At 45.6% G+C, this 13,901-nt stretch overlaps 1 protein-coding gene across 1 annotated transcript in view; it reads left to right on the top strand.

Annotated features, from left to right (window-relative positions):
- The first annotated feature begins 2,386 nt into the window (after positions 1 to 2,386).
- Pmi (Transmembrane protein Pmi) overlaps positions 2,387 to 13,901 on the top strand; it is a 171,493-nt gene continuing 159,978 nt past the window's right edge. Inside the window, exon 1 of the mRNA XM_080286177.1 lies at positions 2,387 to 2,450. Coding sequence (XP_080142303.1) covers positions 2,431 to 2,450 — 20 coding nt within the window. The 5' untranslated portion in view covers positions 2,387 to 2,430. The remainder of the gene's footprint in view (positions 2,451 to 13,901) is intronic.

Here is a 13,901-nt window from a genome sequence, read left to right as displayed (position 1 = left end):
TAGAGCAGACGCACCTGACAGGCCCCAGTGGAAGTCGATGCCGCAGCCCTCCTCTGTCGGGGCCCCTAGACGCTGGAGACCGCAGTCCACAGTCTCTCTCGATTCTCCCCAGGACACCCAGGCACGATCTCCCTACGCCCCCACAACGCCGTAAGGCTCTCACTACAGGCCGAGACTTACAACAGAGGTTCCTGGAGCTATTCGGCCCCAGTCCCGAGGGCCACACTCCTGAGCCCAGGCCGGAAGCCACGGGTAGCCCAGGATGCGAGAGGACGCCCTTACGAGTTGTCCCGTGCCCTCTTGGCACGCCTCACATTGGCAGTGCCCCTAGGCCGGCAGGGTCGTCGATGGCATGTTCCCGCCTATCCCCATGATGAATACGTGTGATGCTGCAGTATGAGTGATTTAGGTTAAGTGTGATTTCCCCTAGTATAGTATTGTGCAGTGACTTAATATAGTGAATATCGGGGCGAGTAAGATCCTAGTGAGAAACTAAAGGACGGGTGTGTGGAACAGGATCTGAGGAACTATCTTTATGAGTGACGTCCCTTACATACAATTAGTAAGCCTGTGCCGCCTGGAGATTCCTCTGTAGTGACATACCCCTAATACTGTGAACTCTAAAGGAATCTTATGAAGGAGAGTATTAATGGTATCCCCTTCCACCTCCCCCCATGCTGCCCATAAATCTTGTATATCACTCTCTCTCATCCCAGTATCCCGAGTAAGTATGAATCAAGAATAAAATCAATTACCAAAGTCCCTTGGCTAGTGGAAAACGTATATGCTTCACTGCTAATATCTGCCTCTCTCCAGTATTACCATAACTTTCCCCTAGCCGTCACAAGTCACTTCCCCCACCCTCCCCTATCACCTCCTCGTGAGACTCACCCCCCCCCCCCGCGCCTCCCGCGTGCGCCTATATTCACTGCACCCTTGATACACTAGGATTGATTGTGTTGTCATTACTGTCAGAGAAGCAAGTATCCTGCGAGATACCCATATCCTAGATAAGGTTTTATATTGCTATGTATTGTGCTGTAATATCTGCTGACTTGTCCTGTGTCTGATTATGGTAATATACGTGTAAAGGTTGTTGCCTAGAGTTTTTGTGTCCTGCCTCTGTTTATTGCACTAAGCTCCGGTCTCGAAAGAGGACCCCGCTCCACGTTAGGTGTAATAGGAACGAGAAGTCGAGCCTAATTTCACCTAGCATTACAACATGGACCCTCCCCCTCTTTTCCCACGCACACAGTGCACATGGCCATGTAGGTCTTTTACTCTGTGACGTTAACGTAATTAGGATATCCCATGACACCTTCAACTACTAAGAATGGTAAAATGTCCGTATCTGCCCACAGATCATCGTCTCAACTGATATGAAATGCTTTCTACAGAGGCGGGAGTAGGCCGTCGGCTGCCAGTTCTCCCTCTTCATGGCAGCTATTCAGTTCTGTCGCCTTTCTTCATTGGCTAGAACCGGTAGAAGTGTACCCCACTTCCGGTTTTCTACCTTGCCTCAAAGCCGAAGGCACAACAGTGGAATATCATTGTGGATTCTGCAATTCTCTCTCTTTAGACGTCCGGCAATTTGCCGTCCAAGATGGCGCTGTAAACAAAAGTCAAATGACTCGTGACGTCACGTAGAAAAGATCTATACCTGTCTATTCATAACATCAGAAACGCTACTCCACCATTACTTTGTGTAAAGCGGGACACTGACACCTATCCTGTGAGATACATGCAGCCCTAGTCTAAAACTGTATAACCTCGAGCCAAGTGTTTACAGTGTCTATCCTATATCCTCGCGACTGTGAGCATCCTGCAAGATACACATAATACACCTGCCAGTGCGAGGCCTGTCTAACACTCCTTGACATTGTATAGAGTACTGTGTGTCTTGTCTGTATTGTAAGGAAGGATATAGTAATATACGTGTAAGGTAGTTGCCCAGAGTGTTTATACCCCGTGTCTCTTGAGGTGTATCCTAGCCCCGGTCTAGATGAAGAACCCGGCTATATCATAGGTGTTCCTGGAACGGGAAGCCGCCCTAAAACACCTAGCATAACACGATTAGTAATGGATTACATGTCATGGAAGTAATCAGTAATCACGACTACTGAAAAATCAGTGAAACGCCCACCACTACAAGACCCACCACCTTTTGTTGTATTAGCGCTCTGTACCTTTTACAGCAATAAATATTTCAGTTCAATCCTAGCAGAGTTAAAACAATCTCGTTTCACATTTTCACTGATATTGACACTTTTTAATATCTCAGCCCGATAACAGCCGATTTTGTTTTATTGATAGAAATGGTAGCAGTTAAACTGGTACACTTTTGCCGCGAAGGCCTGTGGTTGTGGATGGCTTGTTGAGTTGTGTTGGCGGACGCTGTGGTGGAACAGCTGATCACCCACCACAACAACAATGTCAGACGACGAGGACAGGTGTTGTATTTATCTGGCTGATATTTATGTGTCTTTGCACCGACTCTATTTATTTGGTTTCCTGGATTTCTGAAACTTTCACTTGGTCGTGAATTTTGCATGTGTGATGTTTTTTAATACTATTTCCTGTTACTAGACCATGCTTCGGACAAGTTTTCGTACCCTATCGTTCATTTATTCAGCCGATCTATACGTTATGTAATGACGGTGTGTTATTCATGTAGCTTAATTGTTGTTTCAGTTGCGGAGAATTGAATGATGGGGTGTATGTATGTATGTATAATCATATTTCATCGGCTACTCTTTCGTAGTTAATCCATGCGACAGTCGTATTTCTCTTGGGAACAAAATTAGGGGAACTCCCAGTCACATATGTTAAAAAGTTTATGAAAAGGATTAAGTTTTGCCATAGTGTAATTCATTTATGACTAAATTTGTGGAAATAACTAACATGATACCAAGGTCAGGAGCAGTTTAATGTTGCTGTCATGGTTAGATTAGGTCTGTATAGGAATGTGTGTGTAAAATTCATGGTTCTGTAATTAGCAACTTCAAGTTTACATGTATCCAAAATTTTTTGAGCCTATTACTTTGATAAACATAATGTTTGAGTAAACACTATTGTATTCTTGGAATAGGAGCTTAGTCAGTAAGAAAGGTAAATCCCCCGAGCTAGGACCATTTAGCTCTGCAGGGCAAGGGGAGACCCTGGGAGATACCACAACATCTCACACCAGAAATACACTACCATCTCTGGTGCAGGGTTGAACTACCAACCCTACAGTTACGCAGTGCAAACGCCACCGTTGAGCCAGCCTGGTCCCACAGTCAGTATGAAGAAGAATTTTTTTTTTTTTTTTTTCAGGAGACCTTGTTAACCTATGGGAAGTTTTTTTGGAATCAAAACTATCCTTATCAAATCTAAAGAGATCATAATTAGTTAATACAAATCACACTGCATCTTAAGTGGAAAAGTTTCTAGAGAAGGGAAAGAAGTTGTATGTGGCTTTCATGGATTTGGAGAAAGCATATGACAGGGTGGATAGACAAGGATTGTGGAAAGTATTAAGAATATATGGAGTATGTGGGAAGTTGTTGAATGCTGTGAATAGTATGTATGATGGTGCTAAGGCTGCAGTGCGTGTGGATGGTGAACTGAGTGAATTTTTCTCTTTGAAGGTTTGGTTGAAACAGAGATGTGTCATGTCTCCATGGTTGTTCAGTCTGTACATGGATGGGGTAATAAAAGAGGTACAAGGTAGGGTAGTGGATGTTGGAGTGGCCCTAGTGAGAGAGGGTAGTGTTTGGAAACTCCCTGTACTGTTGTTTACAGATGATACTGTGTTCTTGAGTGAAGACGAAGGAGAGCTGCAAGGCTTGGTGGATGAGTTTGGGAGAGTGTGTAAGAAACGGAACCTAAAGGTGGATGTAGGGAAGAGTAAAGTGATGGTCTTTGAGAGAGGTGAAGTCAGTGAATGTACAGCGAGGTTGGATGGTGAGGAATTGGAAAATGTGAGTACGTTCAAGTATTTGTGTAGTGTGATGAGTAAGGATGGAGGTTTGGAGGGTGAAGTGCTTGAAAGGGTACAGCAGGGAAGAAAGGTTGCTGGTTCCTTGAAAGCAGTGATAAGAAGCAGGGAGGTGAGCATGGAAGTGAAAAAGTTACTACATGACAGTACTGTGATACCAACTCTAACATATGAAAGTAAAGCTTGGACGTTGCTGGAAGGACACAGTCAAGAGTGAGAGCAGTGGAAATGAGTTATTTAAGAGGAGCCTGTGGAGTCACATGGAGAGACAGGCTGACAAATGAGGATATAAAGGAGCATTGTGATGTGGATGTGGATGTGATAGAAAGCGTTAGGAGGAATACACTGAGATGGTTTGGCCATGTGGAGAGGATGGAGGGTGAAAGACTGACGAAGAGAGTGTATGTGAGTAAGGTGGAGGGGGGAAGAGGGAGGGGGAGGCTGAGGATGAGATGGAGGGATGGGGTGGAGAGGTATATGAGAGAGGGGGGTTTGAGCTGGGAGCAGGGCAGTGAAATGGCGGGGGACAGGGCGACGTGGAGGCTATTTGTTTGTGGCCACCCCGAACGGGATTGAGGCGTCTGGCAATAGATAGGTAGATAGACACTGCATTGATATGTGCAACAACAGTAGTACCTCATCTTTTATATCCCTGTTCTCCCTCTTCATCTGATTTACCACCTTAAATATCATATTCTTCCTTTCCCCATTACTTAGGTTATGTAATAAAAGTCTCCGAGACTCAAACTTTGCTCTGCAAACCACTTTCCTTGTCCTACGTTTGGCAGCCAAGTACAGTGACCTCTCAAATAACGCGAGGGTTAGGTTCCTGGAGAGGTTGCGTTAGTTAAAAATGCATTATTTAAACATAATTTTCCCATAAATAACAATGGTAATATTGGTGGTTACGTTCCTGGACTCTGAAAAAGTCTATCCATTTGGGGAGTTATGTCACTCTAAACTTAAAAGCAAGTATTAATTTGAAAGAAAATCCATGTAAAAAGCAAAAACAGTATATTTGGGGAGAAATAAACAACATTTGAGCCCTTGTTAGGCTGAAGCGTTGTTTACGTCTCCCCAAATACATACCGGGTACTGTTTTCAGTTTTTACATGGATTTTCTTTCAATTCTGCTTCATTCAGGGCATTGTGAAAGTTCTTCAACATTATTAATGCATTAGTAGGTCATAAAAACACTACAGTAATAGCAATATTTTCATTACAGTAAGTAGGTCACAAACAATAACTACACACAGCCTTACTTCATCTATGCATCACTCGTCGTCTGCTGTTGTCCCTCCTCACCCCGCTGCCCCACCTCCCGCCGCTACCCACCCTAAATTTGTTGTCCCTCCTTGCTCTGCTGTCCTTCCTCTTCCTCTTCCTCTGACTCCTGTGCTACTGGTGATGAAGATAACTCCCTTAAGTTTTCTGTCTTCTTCATAAAGAACTGCTCTATCTTGGTCTGAGTGGTTTTCTTCTCTCTGCTCTGCATCATCAAGTTGTAACAGTTTAGATCTGCCATCACTTTCCTGGCCAAATTTTGTCTGAAAATGGGCCAAATTGCTCAGAATGGGGCCAAACTTCATTTTCGAATCTTATAGTTCAAATAAAACCGCTTTTAGCCCTTTGAGGGCTGGATGAAAGACCTTCAAGTTGCTCTCCCTATTGTCAGCACTGGCAGGTACAGTAGTGACGAATCGGATTGTGCAGAGGTGCTATGCTGGGGAGACCAAGATGGCCAGGCAGGCACTCAGGCTGTAGCAGGACCCAGGTAGGAATTGGTGAGGGTTTGGGATGTCTCATTTATCTTCTGCACCAGCTGCTCCCTTTGTTCCTATAGGACATGATCTACAGTAATTTACTGAACATTGAAGTGCTCGTAACTTATCTGTGATAAGCACGACCAACATGAGGGAGTCCTTGATGCAGTTGGCATTCTTCATCACCAGATTCAGCTGTTGTCACATCATCCTCTCAACCCACTCCAACCCTGCTTTTTCTGGCTGCTGCTATGTGTCCTGGATTACCAGACATTCCAACTCATCCACCGCTTCAAAGAGGCCATTGATTGTAGTGTTAGGAATGGTGTTGATGAGTTGTACAATCTCCAAGAGTTACTTCCACTTAGCCATGTAGGAGGAGGCTGTAGCACGGGCCGAACGGGGTGGTACTCCCGAGGGGAATGGGAATACTGGTGATAGGGACAGCTGGAGCTCCTGTTTCACTATCTACCTAACCATCATCCTTTGCTGACCTTTTCAGTGTGACAGTAACATGGAGAGTAGACCAGCATACTCTCCCAAACATTTCTTCTAACTATCTTATGCACTACACCACATGTGCTTTAAATTTCACACAACGTATCCCACTACGTTACAGGGGTTGACACCAGCAAGGGCATGTGGCCAGAAAACTTTGCCCGCACTACCTAGTGATAGACTTTTTTTTGGAGGGGGGTGGTTCCGCCGGCATAGATCACGGGTCCAGGGCAAGATGGGGCTTGAACCTGTGCCAGAGGAGACAGGGCAATGCGGTTCCTAGGCTGCCGCTTCCGCCCAATAGCGAGGAGTCCGAACCTGCGAGTAGCGCCCCAGGAGGCTGCCCTTTCAGTAGGTATATAATGGCAAGGGAGTTGCAGAGCAAAGGTGCACATAGAGGGTGTCCCTGTAGCTGTCCTGGCAGGGTGCCCGGAGGCCACAAGCTACCACAGCCACTGGTAAGCTGGTGGACTAGGGGTCCCAGATCCATTGCCTGGACTTGGTACTGTGCAGTGGGTGGGGCCTGTGATATGTCTGTCCCCCTTTTTTATTACCGACTATGACTAAAGACAAGAGTAAGCTTCAAAGCAAGCCTGGGGACATTAAATCACCCAGGGGGATGAGAGTGGGTTCATGGAATGTAGGAAGTTTGAGGGGAAGTGCAGGGGAAGTCGTTGAGGCATTCAGTAGGAGGTGGGTGGATGTGGGATGTTTGCATGAAGTCCGGTACAGGGGTAGATCAGCCAGAAAGATTATTAGGAAGGATTGCTGCTATAAGTTGTTTTAGCAGGGGGTACAGACGGATGTGGGGGTGTGGGTTTTTTGGTTTCAGAGAAATGGGTGGATGTTATGAATGTTATGAGAGTAAGCAATAGGTTATTGGTAGTGAAAATTTTGTTCAGTGGAATGATGACTGCAATTATATCGGCATATGCTCCACAGGCAGGTTTGGATGAGGTAGATAAGGATAGATTTTGGAATGACTTAATATGTGTACAGTAGTAGATGATATGGGGGATGATGAGATAGTGGTTTTGGGAGGGGACTTAAATGGTCATGTAGGTGAAGCAGCTCAAGGTTGTGAAGGAGTACATGGGGGATGTGCATATGGTATGAGAGATGCAGAAGGGGGAAGGATACTCGAGTTTGGGGAGGCAGTGAACATGATTGTGTGCAACACACATTTTAGGAAAAGAGAGATTAGGTTAATTATGTACGAGTCTGGGGGAAATAGCAGTCAGATAGATTATTTTCTGGTCAGGAGGGCTGATAGGAGGTTAGTGAGGGAAGTTATAGGAAGCGAGGAGTGTGTGCAGCAACACAAACTATCGATTCGTGACATGGTGCTTAAAGAACGTGTGATGAAAAAGAGGACTTGTGCACCTAGGAGGAAAATATGGAAGTTGGAAAACCAAGCAGTAAGGAATGCCTTCTATAGCGAGATGAGGAGAGTGCTGGCTGAACAGGGAGCCATAGACAGAGGCGTTAATGAACAGTACAGAGCCCTCAAGAACAACCTCTTGAGAGTTATGGATGCAATATGCGGTCGGACAAGAGGTCCACCAAGACATAATGTACCCTGGTGGTGGGATGAGGGTTTAGAAGCTGCAGTGAAGGAGAAAAGAAGGCTTTTCTGGGAATGGAAGAAGGGTGGTAGCAAGGAGGAATACTTGGCTGCCAAGCGTAGGGCTAGAAGAGAGGTATACAGGGTGAAGTCTGAGTCACAGACTTTTACTTGAAAACCTAAATCATGTGGAAAGGAAAAATATGATAATTTAAGGTGGCAGATCAGATGAAGAAGGATAATTGGAATATTAAAGGTGAGCAGTGTGTGAAGAATGATGAAGGAAGGATAACGGTGAACAGTGGGGATATTGAAGATGCATGGAGAGAGCATTATAGCCAGTTGTTGAATGAGGAGTTTGACTGGGACAGGGAAGGTTTGGAGCCAGTAGATCCAGTGTTTGGCCTTTGGCCTTTGTTTGATGCTGCTATTGTGAGTGGGGCAATAGGCAGGATGCAGGTGGGGAAGGCAGTAAGTGTGTCCGGGTTGACTGCCGAAATGTTGAAGGCCTCAGGAGATATAGGGGTGAGGTTCATCACTGATCTGATAAATATGATTATATATGAGTGTGTTGTCCCAGATGATTGGCTGAAGAGTAAATGTGTACAGTGGGAAGGGTGATGCCCTGGAAAGAGGAAATTATAGAGGTATAAAGCTTTTAGATCAGATAATGAAGGTATTGGAGAGAGTTCTAGAAGGTATGGTTAGAGAAAGAGTGAATATTGATGAGATGCAGTTTGGGTTCATGCCAGGTAGGGGGACCACTGATGCCATATTCATTGTTTGACAGCTTCAGGAAAAATATATTGGTAGGAGAAGGGATCTGTATTTTGTTTTTGTTGATTTGGAAAAGGCCTTTGACAGAGTCCCTAGAGAGGTTGTGAAGTGGGCAATGAGAAAGCATGGGTTGGAGGAGTGGCTGGTTAGGGTGGTTATAGCCATATATGTGGGTGCTTGCACCCAGGTAAGAGTGAATGGAGATTTGAGTGATGAGTTTTCCGTGAATGTTGGTGTGCATCAGGGGTCAGTTTTTAGTCCCATGCTGTTTATCATGGTACTTGAAGCCCTCTCACGTGACATCAGGAATGGACTCCCTTGGGAGATGTTGTATGCTGATGATTTGGTGTTGACTGCAGAGAATGAAAGGGAGGCAGAGGAAAGATTTAGGAAGTGGAGAGATGGTATGGGGCACAAGGGCTTAAGGGTAAATGCAGATAAAACAAAAGTGATGATATCTCGGGTTGGTGGTGGTACTGTCAAAGATGAGGGAGAGTGGCCATGTGCAATGTGCCACAAGGGCGAAGGAAGTAGTTCCATCTTGTGCAGTGTCTGTGCTAAGTGGATGCACAAGAGATGTGGTGGTATTAGAGGTAGACTGCGAGATAATGCTGGTTTTATGTGTGCGGCGTGTCGGGGTGAGCAGGTGGAGATTGTAAGGCGTGAAAGGATTGAACTTGCTGGTGAATCTCTTGAGTGTGTGGAAGAGTTTTGTTATTTGGGAGACATGTTATGTGCTGGAGGTGGGGCTGGGGCTAGCTCTGTGGCTAGGGTGAGAAGTGGTTGGAAGAAGTTCAGGGAGCTGTTGCCTCTCCTGACATTGAGAGGACTCTCCTTATGTGCTAAGGGGTCTTTGTATGCAGCATGTGTTAGCAGTGTGATGCTGTATGGTAGTGAGACCTGGGAAGTAAAGGAAAAGGATATTCGCAGGCTCAAATGTACAGAAATGACAGTGATTAGGTGGATGTGCAGTGCGTCCCTGCATGCAAGGCCAGGGGAGGCTGGGTTTACGATGGAAGAGTTGAGAGGCAGGATGGGACTGGAGTGTATTGGTGTTGTGATGAGGGGAGGTAGGTTGAGATGGTTTGGGCATGTGGAGAGGATGGGGGATGATAATTGGGTGCAGAAGGTGAGAAGCGTTCATATTGGGGGTGGGGTTGTGAGGGTTAGACCGAGAAAGACATGGGACAAGGTCATTAAATGTGACCTCAGCATGGAGATCTGCCATTAGGTGACCAAGGCCGACTCATGCAAACTTGTTGAAGCCTACAAAAGTGAAATAAAATGAAACAAGCCATTCCGTGGCACTTGCTGGACTACCCTCATTGTTTGATGTAGTGAATCAGTAGTGGGGGTTGCTGACACTACCAGATATACTTGAGGCATCAGTTTTTTCCAGCTGTGCTGTACAGTCTCCTCAGTGACATCCTTCCAAGCTACCACATTGTTCTTAATTGCATCTTTATTATTAAAGCACTTTCAGAACTTTTTAATGGTCTTGGCCTGAGAGTTTGGAGCTAGGGTGTTTCAAACTCCTCCTCAGCGTTCTCCCCAGTCGTCTGATGCCAGTTCAGCTAGCTCGGTTCCCGGGTCCATTGCAAGTCGCATAGCTTCATAGGTACATACATAATACAAACCCTTGAAGTTGGCAATGACCTTTTGATTGAAGGTCTGTACAGTGCCAGTAGTGCTTGGTGTCATGAACACTGCTTGAATGACTGAGTAACAGTTGACAAGGTACCGGTATGTTGGATGACCTAGACATTTCTCCACTACTAAATCACTTTAACCTCTAGGGTACGCAATTGGATCGACTGAACTTCCCTGAAAACCCGTATATGGAGCCGATTTTTCAGCTTTTACAGAAGTAAAAAGTTTTATGCCCAAGATTTAGAGCTTGAATTTGCACACCTTATGCCACAAACCAGATTTTTTAGACCAACTGGTTCATGAGCTATAGCCCGTCAAAGTTGAAAAATGTTACCCTTCCAGGCAGCGCTACTCCAGTTTTCTATGCGCTCCCACCTCATTCCTCCCCTCCCATGACCCTCCTCACCCACTCCCATCACCCCCCTCTCTTCCTCCCCTCCCCCCTACTCCCACTCCCCCTACCCCCACTCCCCCCTACCCCCACTCCCCCCACCCCCACCCTTCAATTTTTTTTTTTTTTTTTTTTCTCAATAGCACGCACAATAATTATGTCGGTGTTCCTCACTCACTTCCAACACCCTTCCCCTGCAACACTTCTCCCCTCCCCTGCAACACTTCTCCCCTCCCCACCTTCCCTCCCCCCCCGTCCCCTTCCCTCATAGCTGTGTAGCTGTCAAAAAAAAAAAAAAAAAAAGAGCAAAAGCATGCAAAATCTTTTTCTTGGTGTTACACATTCCAGCACACTCTTCCCTCACCCCTTCCCCCCCCATCCCCTCCCGCCAGAGCTGTCAAATCAAGTAGCTGTAAGAATTTCAAGGGGAAAAAATAGCTGTAGCTATCCCCTTCCCCCCTACCCCCACCCTTCAGAATTTTTCCAAGCTCATTTTTTTTTTTTTTTTCTTCAAACAACAGCATGCACAATACTTATGTCGGTGTTCCTTACTCACCCCCAACACCCTTCCCCCCAACACTTCTCCCCTTCCCACCTTCCCTCCCCCCATCCCCTTCCCTCATAGCTGTTTAGCTGACAAAAAAAAAAAAAAAAAAAAAAAAAAAGCATGCAAAACCTTTTTCTTGGTGTTACACACTCCATCATCCCCTCTCCCCTTCCCCCCCATCCCCTCCCCTCAGAGCTGTCAAATCAAGTAGCTGTAAGAATTTCAAGGGGAACAAAAACTAGAGCTACCACCCCTCCTCCCCTACCCCCCTTCAGAATTTTCTAGCTCATTTTTTTTTTTTTTTCAAACAATAGAATGCACAGTAATTATGTCAGTGTTCCTTACTCACTGCCAACACTTCTCCCCTTCCCACCTTCCCTCTCCCCATCCCCTTCCCTCATAGCTGTGTAGCTGTTAAAATAAAAACCATACATGAAAAAACATACATTCCATGCTTCGTGCATCAATGTATAGAATTACACAAACAGTAATCTGGTATTGAATAATAACACGTGACATGAATAGTAACAATGATGTTTAATACTCTAGACGGGGGGGTGGGGGTGAGAGGTAATGGATGGTATACTACATGGTATATGGTGTGGGGGTGGTGTGGGGGGAGGCCTGGAGGGGTGACATGGAGGTATAGAGGTGGGAGACAGACACCACAAGACAAAGAGGACAGGCAGAGAGGGAGTACAGGGGTGTGGAGGGTGGGTAGGGAGTATATAACCCTCCCCAGGGAGACAGAGAGGGGGGGAAAGGGGAGGGAACAGTGGTGGTGTGATGGAGGATGGTGGGGGAGGGGGAGGGAGGGAGAGAGCAGGAGATGGTCAAAGACTAGGGAGGGGGAGAGGGAACAAAGGTATTTGGGTAGAGGAAGGTGGTGAGAGGGCGATGGGGGAATCACCCCCGCTACCATGGGTAGGGGGCCCGGATGCTCCCGCCTCCCTACTCAGGACTTATGGCCGTATTCTTAAACATTTCCTTCCCTTGTAGAGGCATGGGAAGGAATCTTTAGCTGAATTGGTATTCTTAAAAAATTCCTTCCTTTCCTGAGCCGCTCTAAGGGAGAGATTTTTTCTCTGGGCAGCAGAAATTATTGGAACTTGAAGGAATTCCTTGACCCGTCTCTCCATAAATTCCTTCATAAGTTTTGTGCTTTCTGTTGTGATTCATTGTCATACATATATATAAAATGTTGATGGAAGATACCGTATAATTTTATTGATTCAGTTTACAATGCTGTACTAATGTTTAAGCGCTATTTGTGTCTCTTTTAAAGTGTTACCCATGTCGGCTGAGATAATTAGCTAGGCATAAACAGAGCAGACGACGTACTACCTTCGATATTCATCCAGTCTTATATGATCTGACACTGGCAAATCTTATACATTATGGCCAGGGTCACACGAGGATTCTTTTCAAGAAACATTTTGGTTGTGTTAATTTGTCCGAAAAAGGAAACTCTGCTGTTAAGGTCACACGTGTGGTTCGGCTCATGTCTTCCAGCTGGAAAAAAACAAGTGAGTGCCGCCATGCGAGTACACGAGACTGACGTTAAAAAGTGATTCTTACGCTTACTAATAACATTAAGCATAATAATATTCCTCGAATATAATTTATTATCAATATATTGTCTTGAGGAGTGAACACCGCTGCTGTGTTGGCAAGAATGGCATTTATGGCTGAATACAAACCAACAGTATGGATGTGGTGGCAACCTCTCACATCTCAAATGTGTTGTGTTTTCATTATCCAGCACGAGATATGCATGTTTTGATGTATTAGTTTACCCCCTGGGGGTAGGGGGGTTTTCAAGAATACTCCCCCAGTATCCCTGCTTGTCGTAAAAGGCGACTAAAAGGGTTGGCGGAGGGTTAGTGCCCCTCCCCGGAAAACAACTAACTAAAAAAACAAACAAGAAGCCTCGGACAAGGACTGACCAAACGATGACGACCCAGGACCGGACAAAGGACTTGGTAATGAGTACATGGAATGTAAGAGGAGCGAATGATGAGGTGAAAGAGAGAGAGATTGTCCAGGTGCTTGAGGGTGCGAAAGTGGATGTATGTGGAATAACTGAAACAAAATGGAGAGGAGAAAGTGTGAGAGAATGGGAGTATGGATGGGGTATATGTGCAGGAGTAGATGAGAATGAGAGGGCAAAGGAAGGAGTGTGTATAGTTGTGAGTAAAAGATGGAAGAAGAGCATAAGACAGTATGGATCAGTTGGGTCAAGGATTGTGTGGGTAAAGTTGAAAGTTGGAATACAAATGTGGGCGATTGTGTGTGTGTATGCGCCAACGCAAGATCGTGCTAGAAGAGTGAGAGAAGAGTTCTGGACAAATGTGGAAATGTGCATGGAAAAGTTTGGAAGGAATGAGAGAGTGTTTTTGATTGGTGATATGAATGGTAAAGTTGGTAATGTGAAGGTGGATGGAATAGTTGGTGAGTGGGGTGTGCCTGCCGAGATAGATGAGAATGGGAGTGCGTTAGTGGACTTTTGTGCTGGGAGGGGGTTGGTGATAGCCAATACCCTCTTCAGGCATAAAATGATCCACAGGTATACATGGCGAGTGATGAGAAGGGTGGGTGGTGAACTGAATGAAAGGAAAGCAATGATTGATTATGTGTGTGTGGATGAAAGGATGCGAAGATGTGTAAAGGATGCAAGAGTGTATAGAGGTTGGGGGAGTGGACTTTCTGACCACTACTTGGTGGTGGCCAGA

The sequence above is a fragment of the Coenobita brevimanus genome, chromosome 110, assembly GCF_032717465.1.
Source record: "Coenobita brevimanus isolate Jiangsu-jjx chromosome 110, ASM3271746v2, whole genome shotgun sequence".
Lineage (NCBI taxonomy): Eukaryota > Metazoa > Arthropoda > Malacostraca > Decapoda > Coenobitidae > Coenobita > Coenobita brevimanus.
Note: the sequence above shows the minus strand (reverse complement) of the source record. Positions and strands in the feature narration are given on the sequence as shown.